The 14,737-nt window shown below is 30.1% G+C and overlaps 1 protein-coding gene across 1 annotated transcript; it reads right to left on the reverse strand.

Moving 5' to 3' along the window:
- Positions 1 to 2,034: 2,034 nt before the first annotated feature.
- LOC114372155 (serine/threonine-protein phosphatase PP1-like) lies at positions 2,035 to 6,318 on the reverse strand. The gene is made up of 4 exons (XM_028329585.1): positions 5,648 to 6,318; positions 3,375 to 3,934; positions 3,072 to 3,293; positions 2,035 to 2,501 (listed from the first exon to the last, which is right to left on the reverse strand). Exons 1-4 carry the CDS (start codon positions 5,820 to 5,822, stop codon positions 2,469 to 2,471), a joined length of 990 nt encoding a protein of 329 aa, XP_028185386.1. The 5' UTR covers positions 5,823 to 6,318; the 3' UTR covers positions 2,035 to 2,468.
- Between the last annotated feature and the right edge of the window lie 8,419 nt (positions 6,319 to 14,737).

A 14,737-nucleotide genomic window follows, 5' to 3' on the forward strand; every position in this document is an offset into this window, starting at 1 on the left:
TGAACCACATAAACCAACGACACTTTCAGTTCTAGTTTAGTACTTTGGATTTCAAAATAATTTCTCAGTCCTGGCCAACCATCAAATGGGATCATTCTCATCATAATTAGGCAGTTTCAGAATCTTAAACATTTCTGAAGATTCATCTTCATAATTGATTGAGTGAACATCCACGAGATGTGGATCACGAGATAAACAATTCTAATCTTTGGACCTTCAATAAAGACTGCATTTGAGGTTAGAATTGGATTTGCTTGTCTCATCATTAATCTTGCAAACATGCTGCCCTTGTTTCTTCAATCCCCCAACTCTTGAGTCCATCCTCGTTGATAATGATAAATGATAACTGGAAAAATTGAATTTAATTGATAGTCAATTTTAACTAAGAATAATTAAAATTTTTTTATTTTATTGTTGTTTTTAATAAAATAATGAGAATTTTAATATATTTTAATTTTTGACTAGTAGGATTTAAAAGAAGAAAATTATTTTGAGGAAAAAAAGTTTAAGATTGGGTCAAGCACAAACTTAGCGCGAAGAAGACTCACTAAGAAACCCAAAGGCGCTTTGCGCGAATCTCATGCGTTAAGCGCATGCTCAGTGCCATACTCATTAAGCCAAGAAGGCCAGCTTAGCACAAGGTTGTATGAATTTTAAGTTATCTTATGTTATAGAAGGAGTAGAGCAAAGGAGGGAGGCACACGAAACTGAGAGCTCTTTATAATGAATACATCTTGCTTGAGTATCTCAAATAGCAGAAACCCTCTTTATATATCATTATCCCCTACTCTTCCTTTATCCATCTTTTTTCTTCTTTCATCCACGTCAACCCCTAAAGTGTAAAGGATCTGGCAATGCGAGGTTAAACCCCCTTGTTGGGAGCCTAATAGCCAATACTCTTGTAATGTAATCTTTCTCCTTATCATCTATTTAATGCAATTCCAATTTTTTTTTTTTTCTGTGCTTCTATTGTTGCTGATTATGGTCTGATCATCCATACTCATGCATTGTTTAATAAGTAATGCATTAAAAAATAGTTATGTTCTAAGGAAATAGGAAAATGACATCTAAATGAAATCATTGCTAGGAATAGAGTGATGCTTGTTTAGCCTATTTCATGCATCTTTAATCTTAATGCGATTTATTATTTTATTTTTGCAAAGGAATAATTTGGGAGAGGAAATAGATAAATTAAGCTCTGCGGGAACCAAAGATAGGGTATCATAGTAGATGCGGATGCAAACTGACATGCTAGGTCCCAACACATTTGCATTCTGGATTCATCCTTCACTTTCAAGTTATTGTTTATTTTTCTTGTTTTCTTATCTTTTAGTTTTGTCCTCTAATTTCCCACTTACAACTTTTTATCTCTTTTACCCCTTCTAATGGTTTAAAAATTGGGTTTGCAACAAATCCAAGTAGTCTATGTGGACTCATACTCGGACTTCCGTTTTACTTTACTACTTGTGATAAATTGATATACTTGCTAACGAGTTAACAATAGACTCGAGTTTGAACACACAAACTAAAAGATTTAATTGAAAGAATTTCGGACTTAATACATATAGTAAAAGACACTATCAAGACTACTCTCCTTCAAAGTTCAAACAAACTTCAACAATTTAACACAACAAATCAGAAATCTGTCACGCATACTATATATAGAAATACACACATCTGTTATATATAGAACACATCATATAATTGTCCCAGGATTACTAAACACTCATAACTATGCTATCAGTGTCTCTATGTGTATTATGCGACCTACAAGAAGCCTCTAATATGATGGTTTTGCATCAGTTTACAACAAACTGAGAAAACAACTTATCACAAGTATAACCTAATGTTATCTACAAATTCATCATCTAGCTGATCCACATATATAGCTAAATAAGAATAGAATGATTTATGCTGCTATAATACTTGGAAAATATCATTTCCTAATTTTTAGCATGTCATTTAGCCAATCTTATCACGTCATCTCATTATTTTCATCGGATATATAGTACTTCAGGTCACCAAAGGAAAAAATCCAAGATAAAAAATTGGCCTATATATGTAAGGTATGTAGAACATATATATTCTAACCAACCAAGTGACAACATTCACAATAGTGAAATAACTTCCAAATGACATTCAAAGGTGTGATGCGTTAATTCACTATAATACAAAGGAAGATCGACAAAGAGAATATAGGAGGACTGAAGGAGAAGAAAACTAACCCCTCAGTCCTCCATTTGTATTTGGCAATATTGTATAAGGGACAACTATGCCAGCAGAAGACAGAAGCATTCAGCTATCCCTAAAAGGTAAAGCGGAGATAATATCCAGTATTCCTCATAGCTCTTGGGTTGTATCGATAATTGTATTGTTCCTTCACATTGAAGCGAACACTGATAACACTTCTTCCAAGTCAACTTTGGCTATGCACCAAACATTTACTAATTGTACTCGCGCTCATCAGGTCATGCTTTAGCACCAAAAAATGATTGCTGGAACTGGTGGGGAACAAAAGAAAGATTTTAAACATTTCAGAACATATAGTGCAATGTTAATGGAGAAGGACATGTTCTTGGATTCAGCTAGACAAAGAATAAAATAGAAAAATCTTGATAAGTTTCAAATAAGTTTAGCAGTTAATAGATTCTAGAATAGCATACTATATAATCTGAGTGCAACACACAATGAGCTACAGAAACTGAGTCTGTGACCAACACTAACACCTCATCAACTATTGACTTAAAATATTCAAACTAGTCCTTTGAAAAAACTTATAAAAAGGTGCATTGGTGCATGAAGCTCCCACCATAACCTTAAAGGTATATAACTGCTGGAACTTATGATTACCCGCTACAACTCACAAGAAAACTTCATTGTTATGCCACCCTCTTAAGAATCTTGTTTTATACCTGTACTTGATATACTCAAGTTCATGTTTTAACTATTTCCTTAAGGTTTTCAACATGTATCAATAGTTCAAGCTCAAATCAACTTATGTTACATTATTAATTTTAGCATTTTTGTTGAATAGTTGCAAGCTCTGGAATGGATTCAAGGAATCAAAATACCTTGGCTTTTGTTGTACTCTGCTTAACTGTAGTTGTGCTCCCAAAGCCAAACTTACTAGGCTTTTTATTTTCTACTGGCTTCAATATTTGAAAAGAGCACACAAGTGTCTCATCAACAGTCATCATAGCACCAGCATTGTCAAACTCTCCACAGTAATTAGGTGCCGAGAAGATAGTTACAAGTTGTCTGTTAGCAAAGAATTCATATCCGTCTTCTACAACCTGTAACACCCAATATAATCAGAACATTGTACATTTTGATTCCTAGCCATTACAATCACATATTTAAAAGGACTATGAAACCTGATGCGCCCTGCAAATCAAATCAAGATCATGCTTCTGAAGGAATTCTGTCACCCTGTCAGCACCAAAAGTATAGGAAACTCCGCGTTCATTTTCTCCCCAACCCCGAATGTCACTACTAGGATCAGACCAAAGGAGATCACATAGTAGACCAGTTTCAGGTACTTCAATAGGACGTGGCAAACCCTTTATCTGATTTAAATTGTGTAACTCAGGAGAGAGTCCACCATGCATACAAAGTATCTTTTCATCAATTAGAGCTGCCACTGGCAAGCAGTTGAAACACTCTGTGAACACTTTCCAAAGCCTCACATTGTACCTTCGTTTACACTCATCATAAAATCCGTAAATGCGGTTTATAGAAGCACATTCATGGTTTCCCCTCAGAAGGAAAAAGTTGTTGGGATATTTTATTTTATAAGACAGAAGGAGACATATTGTCTCCAAACTTTGCTTCCCACGATCAACATAGTCCCCTAAAAATAAGTAGTTATAACGAGGAGGCAATCCACCATACTCAAAAAGTCGCAGAAGGTCGGAATATTGACCGTGGATATCTCCTGGTAACATAGAAAAATGAAACAAAATGTTAATTCCAACTTCCAATCTTAAATAACATAATATAAATTTCAGTCTGGACAAGAAAATAGTTGCCTAGAAGTTTAGACCAAACTCCAAATTTAGATATTCAGTTATATAATTCTGCAAAACAGATAGAATTGTCTTTGGAGTAACTTTCACTCACTTGACAGTGTCAACTGGTTCTAAAATTTAAGTTGGTTAGGGAGTGGATATAAGGTGGAATTGAGAGGAAAGAGGTAGGAGGCAGAGGAGTGTTTTCAGTTAGTCGATTCAATAAAACAGTGTTTTAGTTTCAATTTCTTAGCAGAAATACAGTTTATTTATAATGCAAATCCTGTCACTATCTGTTTTAACAGTTTGATGAAGACATCAGGAGGCCATAAACTGGGAAAAGCTTCTGCCATTAAGCTTAATACTTGAGAATTTGGAAAGCATAAAACTTAAGCTTATGCACACGGGGCTGTGAAGTTATTGGCACATGAGATAGACAATTTGTTGTTACATATAATGCACCTCAAGAGATTTAAACTTAAGACACTGTTGAAAATCAATAATCGATTGGAATGAATTGGAATAAAATCATTAATTGAGACCCCATCAACAAAATTTTTATGAAACCAGAAATATATTACTGGAAACTAGAAAGTTGAAACGAGAAGCTGAGAATGAAGAATGAAATATGGAGAAAATCATGCAAACAATGTCCAAAAAAATGATAATAGTAATTTCACTCAAACTGACAAAACTTATTAGTGCTTAAAAGCAAATTTAAAGGTCCTATCTGCGTTTAACAATTTAGACTACTTCTGGAACTTGTTTCAGTAATTTAACTACTGGGTAGACTACTTAAATTTTTCTTCATAAAGAAACAATAACCCTTGGCAAAAGAAAATTCATGTTTTTATTTTTCTTAGGCATCAAACCTCGAGAGAAAGCAATAACTATTTCAAGGGACCAGGTGCAATTAGACTTCTAAGTCATTCAAAATTTTCAAGGTTACTAAGATAATGAGAAAGAAAAGGGAAATTTACTAAGATAAAGCTGAATTGAGCGTACTTCTATGAAACAATCATGAGAACAGAATAAGAAGAGAAACTTTAACATTCCAAAAAACAGAATTTAACATGAGCTCTTCTCTTTCAAAGAGGAATGACCTCTTTTACTTCAATATGATAATATAAAATGCAATTTATTGAATCTAATAAAAAAAACTCGTAATTCTAGAGCTCATAGCAAGTTATAAATATTCTAATTCAAATAAACACAAATTTTGGGTTCTAGGAAGGGCAAGACATATGCAACACAAAACTATATCCTACTAAGTGAGGAAGGCTATGGAACAACAAAGCTTTATCCTTCCAAGTGAGGTAAGCTATGGATCACACTTTGCGCAACCTTACCAACATAAGAAAAGAAAAAGACAGCTTCCCAAGTTGTTGCAAATTTGATCTCCAATTCAATTATAATAACTTCCCCTTATCCTATAATCTAAAACAACTTTAGACCATAACGTTTTGTACAAAAAGAATTATCCTATAGCCTTAACTTGTGTTTTAGTCAGACACACAATAATTCACACATGCAAAAAGCCACTCGGTAAAAGTCATCACAAAACTCACATGATTATGCAATAATTAAATTGACTAAGAAATAGAAACACGTGATTGATTGAGGGAGGGCAAAAACAATACCACATATCTTAATTGGTGCCTCGAGTTCCAAGAGGTTGGGCTGCCTCATAAATATATCCCTGGAGACAAGACAAAGCTGCTTGATCTCAGCCTCAGAAAGTTGCACCTGCTTCCCTGGTCTGCCTCTCACTTGGAGAAGCCTATTGATGATATTATCAATAACCCCACGTTCCATTCTCAGTCTGAGGTTTCAAAAGTCAAGATAACAAACAAACAACAAAGTGAAAGGAAAAGAGGCAGTAGTAGTAGGTAGCCAAGATAATAACAGCAGTCTGATGTTGTCTATATATCGGCAATGATCATGTTGAAAACAAAAATAGAGAATAAAGAAGACAAGTAAGTGGCTTTAAGTCAAATTCAAACAAGAAGAGAAGACCCTTTTGTTTATTTGTTTTGAGTTTTGTGTCTAGGAAGGAAAGGAGTGGAGGGAGTTGAAAAGTGGAAAGTGAAGAAGAACATATTCGAACGCGTAGAGAGAAGAATAAAGTGGGGGTGTGGTGAGTGAGTGCGTTGAGGTCCCAGCAGGAACTATGAAATTAAACTTAGAGACATAGTAATAAATATATACATGGGAAGATGACGCGGTTTGAATCTGCATACATAGATTTGCCAATAGGTTGTTCCTCCTCACTAAACTAAACAAGCCAATTGCTTAATCATCACAGTGTGATGGAAACACTACCCGCCACTAGTCTGCAAGCACCAATCTATTGGCCGTATTTGTCAACAAGTTAAATAAGTAACAAGCCACCGCGCATCATTGATGGTGTCATAATCAATTTAATAAGGTATATTATATGAGACTGGAAGTTACTTATAATCAGCCACTAGGGTCAGGTAGTGAGGAATTTAGGTCCAAATAATATCATTACATAATTGATAATAATTTGTATTTTTTATTTAAGTGGTTTAAGTTTAAATTTTTTCTTTAGATATAAACTAAATTATGTCAAAATACTTATTTGGTATGTACTCTCGATCCCCCTGATGTTAATTAGTCACATATGATATGACCTAAAGGTAATAGATTCAATTTTGTTTACCGTCTTTATATACTAAAATAATGTTATTTTTAATCAACTGATAAAATTAAGTAATTACAAAATCAAGTACGTATATACATAATTTTTGTTCTTTTACCGAGATTCCTCTGTAAATGGATTATATTTATACTGACATTGAGGATAGAGACAGCAATAGATATTGACTAATTTATATATACTAATACTAATATAAATAATTTTTGTTTGGCGTATGTAAGTTTTGTAAACTAGGTGTTTATTTACATATTTTTTTTATATTTGATTTAGCTATTCTCAAATTTTGCAATCAAATTGAAAGATTACTTTATCAAAAGAAGAACATCTTGGTTGCCAGGAATCGTGGGCTGGGCTGTGGGCATCGTTTTTGGAATATTGAACCAAGTTTGGAGTTTGTATTGTGATTGTCATTTGAAACGAACTTTTTAGTAGGGTTAAATTAGGTTAAACGAACCTAAAGAATAATGACATAAAGTAAACTTGAAGGAATATTTGATAAAGTGGTAAACATGATAACGAGTATTTTTTTTAGGCTATTTGTTTAGTAACTTTGGTAAAAAAAAAAAAAAAAAAAAAAGTATTTTCTATCGTACTATGAGATTTTTAGTAAGGGTGAAAAAATAGATCAACTCGATTTACTCCGCTGTTGACCTGCCATATACTAGACGAGAGGGGGTTGATATGCTTATTTTTGCTTACGCAAATAATGTGTAAAGACTAAACTTACTTTTTCTATCTTTTTACCTCTTGTCATCTATTCTTATATCTCTTTTCTCTTCCTTCCTTTCTCTTGGTCATATAAAAAAAATTATACGATACTAATATACATTTTCTCTTCTGAATGACCGTTTTTCCGTGGCTGAATGCCACACTTGTTTTAATGACTTTCAAAATGAATATTCCTAAAAAAAATTCAAAATTTTGATGCATTACTCTTAATAATGTGATTATCCACTTAATTACAAATATGTTGCCTAAAACTAAAAGGTTAAAACTTGCTAGAATTCATTCTCTGCGTCTCAATATGTGCATAATGCATGTGTTACTTCATCCCATATAATTAATACTTCTGCACAATTTCGTAAGTTTTAGATCAATTTACTGCTTTGATAACTCATGCTTTTGCTATGAAAGAATAAGATCGAGGCATATCATCAGTTAACCGGAATGCACCTTGCACCTATTAATTAATTTTTGCTGATGTCTATATTCTATTCTTCTGAATTGGAATAACGAATGCAACATCAAATGGGTTTTGGATATATAAGGTCAAGCTCGGGACATTAGGTAAACTAGACATATACCTGCGCAATGCACGCGTTTATAAATATTTTAAAAATATTTAAATAAATAATTTGATTGATAAATAAAAATTAAAAATATAATTATTAATGATATTTTATATCATTGACGGTTAAATAAGTTTAAAAAATTATGTATAAATCAAGATAATTTATATTTATCTATATATTTATAAGAAAATATTTTAAAATTGGAGTATGATTGCTCAACTAAAGAGGTGATCTGGGAGAAGTTTTTGGTGTATTTATTCTTTACTTATGTGATGCTAGTGGGATTGACAGATTGCATTGATCATTTGGCTCACAAGTCAACTTGCCATGATAAGTTGTGGCATTATGGTAGTTCCTTCGAAATGAAAGAAACTCAGTTTGTGAATATACTAACCAAAACTCTTCTGATGAATTATTTTGTAGAGCAGTATATTGATACAATCTGTATTTTTCTTTTAAAATTATCATTGGGTTAATGACTAATCTTTGTTGGAAAATCTAGTTGTCACTTTTAGTAAGATTATTTCTTTTAATCATATTTTTATGTTGCTTAACAAGATCAAATTCAGTTTTACTGGCACCACTGACTTATTTGTATCCATACTATATGTATTTTGTCCACCCTAATATCACTGATATTTGAATTACTACATTAGATGCTTGACTAATTTGAGATGAGTCCAATATTATCATTATGGATGACAAACTTCAAAATTTTTAAAGCAACAACATTCTTAGACACTCAGATTCGAAATCCTGATTTTGAATAGGCTATGTTTCAGTTCACTGATAGCATTGATTCTTAAACAAATATAATATTTTAGAAACAAATTTTATATTTAGTTCTATAAACCATTATTTTTTTTATCAAAGATGATATTTTTACCAAGGTAATATAACGGTAACAGCGGAACAAAATGTGTAAGTTATAATTTTTTGGTATATGTTTTCGATTATTACAAATAAAATAAAAATACTATTTCAATATATTTTAGTTTCATGGAAAAGTTTCCTGGGGCCATTGTGGATATAGCACTTGTTGGACCAAGAATTATTTGTTGGGCATTGCCACGTAGCAGCAATTTCACGATCTTCTCATTTTGTCCTTTCATAAAAGGGTTGTGGATCGATTCATATGAGCTCAATCCGTAAGTCTTACGGATCAACAAAGCTAATCCGTAAATGTTTTTTTTAAAAAAAGTAAATTCAAAAATATGTTTTATGAATTAATTTAAAATTAATGGCCTAAGCAGAGTCAAACCTATGACTTTTAGGTTATTAGCATGATACTCTAACCAACTAAGCTAATAGACCAATTATATTATAAAATAAATAATGTTGCTATATATAACTAAAATTTTTAATGTATATTTAATGCACATGTAAATTTAAATAATAAATTTTATGACAATTAATTTTGATATAACTCATACGAATTATTTAATTCATATACTTTTTATAAATAAAAAAAATATTTACTATTAAAAAATAATTTATTAATAAATTAAAAAACATTTTTTAATTTTATTTTTTAAAAAAAAACACTTACAGATCATGTAATCCGTAAAAACAAAAAACCTTTAAGAGCATTTTTGGAATTTTGTTTTAATGCTGGGTGCACAAACAATATGTCTGGTGCACCTAGAAAAGCCCTTATTTGTTTGGTTGGTTTGGTTTAAGTGGTTTCTTCGTTTAAGTGGATTAGAATTGGCCCAATAGGAGTTGACTGACAGGCTTCCCCGCTAAACAACTTGGTTAGAACTTAGAACTACTTTGCTAATGGGAATTGTTATTCTCACCTCCTTATTTCTATTGTCACCCTATGTTTTTAAAAACTCTATGAAAGAACCTATCTTTCTGTTGCCTTCTCTTTCTCTCTCTCCTCCACTTTTCTTCACACCCCCACATAAGAAGTAAAAACAAATGCAACGAAAGTATTATTCTATTATACATGTGTGCATCAAATCACACTTTTGTTGCATATATTTGTTTCTCATTCTATACATTACAACGAAAATATGTTTCTATTATATAATATTTTCATGGGAAGTATATTTTTTGAAATTTGGCAAAAAGCCACCCTCGTGGGTGGTGAGAATAGTAACTCCCTTTGCTAATATGTTTATTGGTGGCAGTGCAACTAGGTTTATGATTGAAATTATTAAGGGATTTGATTTTGATCTATAATTAGTAGTAAAATTGTATATCATAAATAATTAAGTAGCTAGACTTTTGCAATTCTTATTTAAAAAGTAGTTTTTATCATGTTTTAATACATTATTGGATACTTTTAAACAAAATACATTATTGGATGTAAAATAAATTTTTTGCACTTAAAAAAAACTAATGCTAGAAGGGACAAACTTTTATATTATTTTACAGTGCCGACTCGCCTACTTCAATTCACTATCTTTGGTTGAAGACAATCACATGATAAGAACTATAATTATCTCTACGGGTCTAAATCATATTCACCAAATCTATACACAAAATCAACAAAGGATACAGCTGTTTCTCTCTAATTATTTTTATATAAACAAGTAAGCGAAAAAGACAGATGAAATAAACCCTTTTAGGTTTTGCAGATGGAAACACATTAAAACATCAAATTGTGCTTCTTTATTTAAGTCGCAAAACGCCTAACATCACGCAAGTTGGAAAGTAAGGTGGCGTATAGTAACTAAACTTTGATTAAGCAAACTTGAAAAATAGTATACTTAATGTTAAAATACATTTTTAAATTTTCTGTTTTGATCATATTTAGTTTGGTCTATTTTAAAAAAAAATTAATTTAATTATTTATATTTTTTAAGTGAGTCAAAAGAATGATTTCAAAATAATAACAATTTTTAATTTTAAGATATAATTTTAAATTATTTTTTATTAATTTAATATGTAAAATTTTTCTATTAAATTTAATTATATGAAAATTGTGGAACATAATTAATAATTAATATTTGAACAAAAAGAACAATAAATATAATAAAATCACATGAAAATCAATCTCACGATCAATAAAAAAAAGAATCTTATATTATTCTTTTTATTTTTTGATTGCTTGATAGACAAATATATCGTCACCAAATAATTTAATGTTATTTTAATCATTAAATTAACCATTTTTATTCCTGAAAATGAAGTTTTCCTATGGATGGAAACATCCCTAAAATCTTTATTTTGATCTCTGCTAATATATCTTTAACTCGGCAGCCATGTGTTGTGTAGTCCTATCTATGACTGCGTTCCACAATTTCAGAGACGAAATTGAGGGTTTATTTAATAATTATAACTTATTTCCCCTTTAAATCTATTTTTCATTTAAAAAAATCAAATTCAATCTGTATCACCAGCAAAAGAAAATTTCAATTTGTATCCAACTCTGTCTGCATGATTGCTATGAGAAGATTCACATAATAATATATGATTCATTGTTAAGCTGCGTTCTGTTAGATTCCAGTATGGCTAACAAGAAATTGAAAAAACTTAACAGTTTCTTGACCTTTCGCTAACAAGCAAGACCTGCCTATACATGCGTTCAATTATTTTCAAAGATTAGTTAACATATCACTTTCTCCGACAAAATTAATTACATAAATCCATCTAAATTAATATGGTTATAAGTTAAAGTTTTGATGAGGATATATGGAGTAAAGTATGAAGTAAAGAATACATCTAAATTTTGATGTATATTAAAATTTGCTACCAACCCGCAATAAAAAAAAACAACTAATTCCTTTGGAAATGAAATGATTATCAAAGAGGATATAATATAAAATCTTTTTTTCCTAAGAATTGATCTAGGTATGCATAAACTTTGATGTGTTGGAAATACTGTGCTCAAATTTGGCAGCAAATTGTGGACACTGAAACCTTGTCAAATCCTAATTAGGCCAACGCAGCAAGAGGTAGCTTGTGGATCGGAACATTAAATATAAATTTTCCATATTTTCTTGTGGAGATTTTTCAGCAAGGACAGAAGCTCCAGAAGAATATGATATATGAACTTATATACTTGTCAGTTACGTGCAAGTAAAGAAGCCTAATACCATAACTTTATAATATTATAAATTAAAAAACATAGTTATAGGTTCTTAAAAATTGAAGTATACAAAATTTCAAATGAAATATATCACAATAATTAAGTCGAAATTTCAACAAATAAATATCAACATCAACATTTTCTAATAAAAACAAGCTTACATTTAGAATAAAAATGACAAATACTTTAGCTTTTCATTTGTTTAAAAAAAAAGCATCAAAATTATGTTGTAGTAAGCATTTTTTATAGATCCACCGTAAATTGGCTTGTTACCAGTTTTTACCGGTTCTTTTGTTCTCTGACCGGTTTTCTTCCAAACTGATTCAGTAGTTTAATTATTTAAATTAGTCATATATAAATCGATTTTTTGGTTTGATCAATCAGTATAATGGTTATGTAATGTTAAATTAAAAAATAAATTACAATGTCAATCAATTAAAAATTACTATTGCATATTGATATAACTTTTATAGTATACTATAAAAGCGAACAAATTATTATACATGCTGATTAATTTACAATTGAACTATATATATGCTAAATTTATCATATTTTATACTAATTAATAAGATATTTTTAATATTAATCCTCAAATAAATTATTTGAGTTAAGCTTTTATCAGAATTGTTAAAACTTTTTGCATCGACTATTTACAGAAATCATTAACAAATTATTAACAGATTGATTTTATTTTTTCTACATTTTTTTAAAGTCAATAATTGTTACTATTTTTATGTAAATATTATATTATTATCTCGAATTAATCCTTTTGTCATTTACACTCCTATGTGATTAATTTTCATATAAAAAAATTAGTCTTATAACTTTGGGCTGAATTACATTGATTAAATATATATATATATATATATATATATATATATATATATATATATATATATATATATAATTGATTCTCATTTTATTAAAGTAAAATTTAATTTTAAATATAAGAATAATAAAATAATATATTTTCTATTTCAAAAAAGGGAAAGATACTACAATGAAATTATATTTATTTAGTTTTATTATTAATAAATATTTATAAAAAATAATTATTTTATTTATTTGATTTTTAATGCCACAAATTTATTTTTTATTGATTTTTTTGTACATCTCACTTTTTTGGGTATAAATATTTTGGGTATTCTTCTTCTTATGGTAATACAAACATCTTGTCAAAAAAAAAATGAAGAAGCAGATCAAGAGGAAGAAAAAGAGTAATCCAAACACACCTTAAGATCACCTCTCTATTAAAAGAGGATCAACCGCTTATTGGACTGAATACAGCTGAGGAAGATCCAAGTTCTGCCCGATTTCATCAGCTTCTCGTGATAGCTTTTACTTTATATCCGTTGATGATATACGTGAGTGAAGCTCTGCATTCTTGAATTTAGCAGATGGAATAGGTTGAAACTTTAAACATAAAGTTGGCTAAAATTCTTGCATCCACACATGGTATTGAAAGAAATAAGCGGTTCAAATAAAGTACATGAATAAAGACAAAAAATAAAGAGTGGTATGAAATAAGTTAAGAAAAAAAGCTTTTTATGCTAAATGTTAAATCAAATTAAAATTAAGAAATATATTTAAATATTCAATGTATAGGATTGAAATAACTCATGTAATCTAATTATAACGAAAATATATATTTCATAAAAACACTTTTATTCAAAAATAATTCTTAAAAACGCTTTTGTTCAATGATGTTGATTAAATTTTATAATATAAGAATAAATTGCTAAAATAAGATTTGCATTAACAAAACTAAAAAGAGTTATGCTCAGTGTTAACAGAAGAATGCAGAAAGAAAAGAAAAAAAAAATAGAAAGAAGAACACATGCAAGAATTACAGTGGTTCGGAATTGAATCCTACATTCACTTTTCAAGATATTTCATGGACTTTTATTGGGAGATTACAAAAACTTTACAAGAGTTATTGACATACACTTTGATCTCTCACACTCGCAAAGGTATCCCACCAAATTGTTTGTGATTCACTCTCTCATGAACCACTTAGCTAAGATTTTATATAGAAGAAACATAAAAGTCTATAGTTAGTTATAACAGAAATAACAAACTTAACTGAACAAGGCTTTTCCAACTAACACTTAACGGTCAAAAGATATGACATCTTAATGATGATCAACTAATCCTCACATCTAAAATTTACACAATCTATATAAAGTCTCGGTAGAAAAGAATCCCACTTCAAAATCACTAATTAAACACTATCTCTTGGCTGTAGCATTAATTCTTTTCATGCATTTGAAACCAGAAACTTGTTCTCAGGTGCAAGTGCTCGATTTCTCCCGCATATCTCGATTGCTTTAATTTGATTCATGTCTAGTGGTTATATAGATACAAGGACAACTTGTGCAACCTATTTTACAAGATCCATTTATGTAAACGTTTCTGTTTAGCTACATTAATTCATCATCATCATCATCATTCTAGTTTTTACAATTCAATCTGTCACACACACACAAAAATGAGAATAAAAGGAAAGAAAGAAAACACTCACTTCATTAAAACAACTTCTTTAATTTGCTGTCAGTAATGAAGATATATAAACATTGGGCAGCATTCACCTTAATTTCCATTATCTATACGATGCATATAATTTTAGATAAGCTATTTATATTTACACAGTCATTGTTTGAATTTCTGCACAGAAAACTCAGAAGTGTGAGTTTTGCACAATAATTAATCCCATTACTGA

Source organism: Glycine soja, chromosome 10, assembly GCF_004193775.1.
Source record: "Glycine soja cultivar W05 chromosome 10, ASM419377v2, whole genome shotgun sequence".
Taxonomy (NCBI): domain Eukaryota; kingdom Viridiplantae; phylum Streptophyta; class Magnoliopsida; order Fabales; family Fabaceae; genus Glycine; species Glycine soja.

Excerpts from the sequence above, each read along its gene's own strand:
- LOC114372155 (XM_028329585.1), bottom strand. The coding sequence starts at position 5,822 with ATGGAACGTGGGGTTATTGATAATATCATCAATAGGCTTCTCCAAGTG. Across the intron at positions 3,935-5,647 it reads GGCACCAATTAAGATATGTG|GAGATATCCACGGTCAATAT; the intron begins GTATTGTTTTTG and ends CTATGTTACCAG. Across the intron at positions 2,502-3,071 it reads AGAGTACAACAAAAGCCAAG|TTCCAGCAATCATTTTTTGG; the intron begins GTATTTTGATTC and ends GTTCCCCACCAG.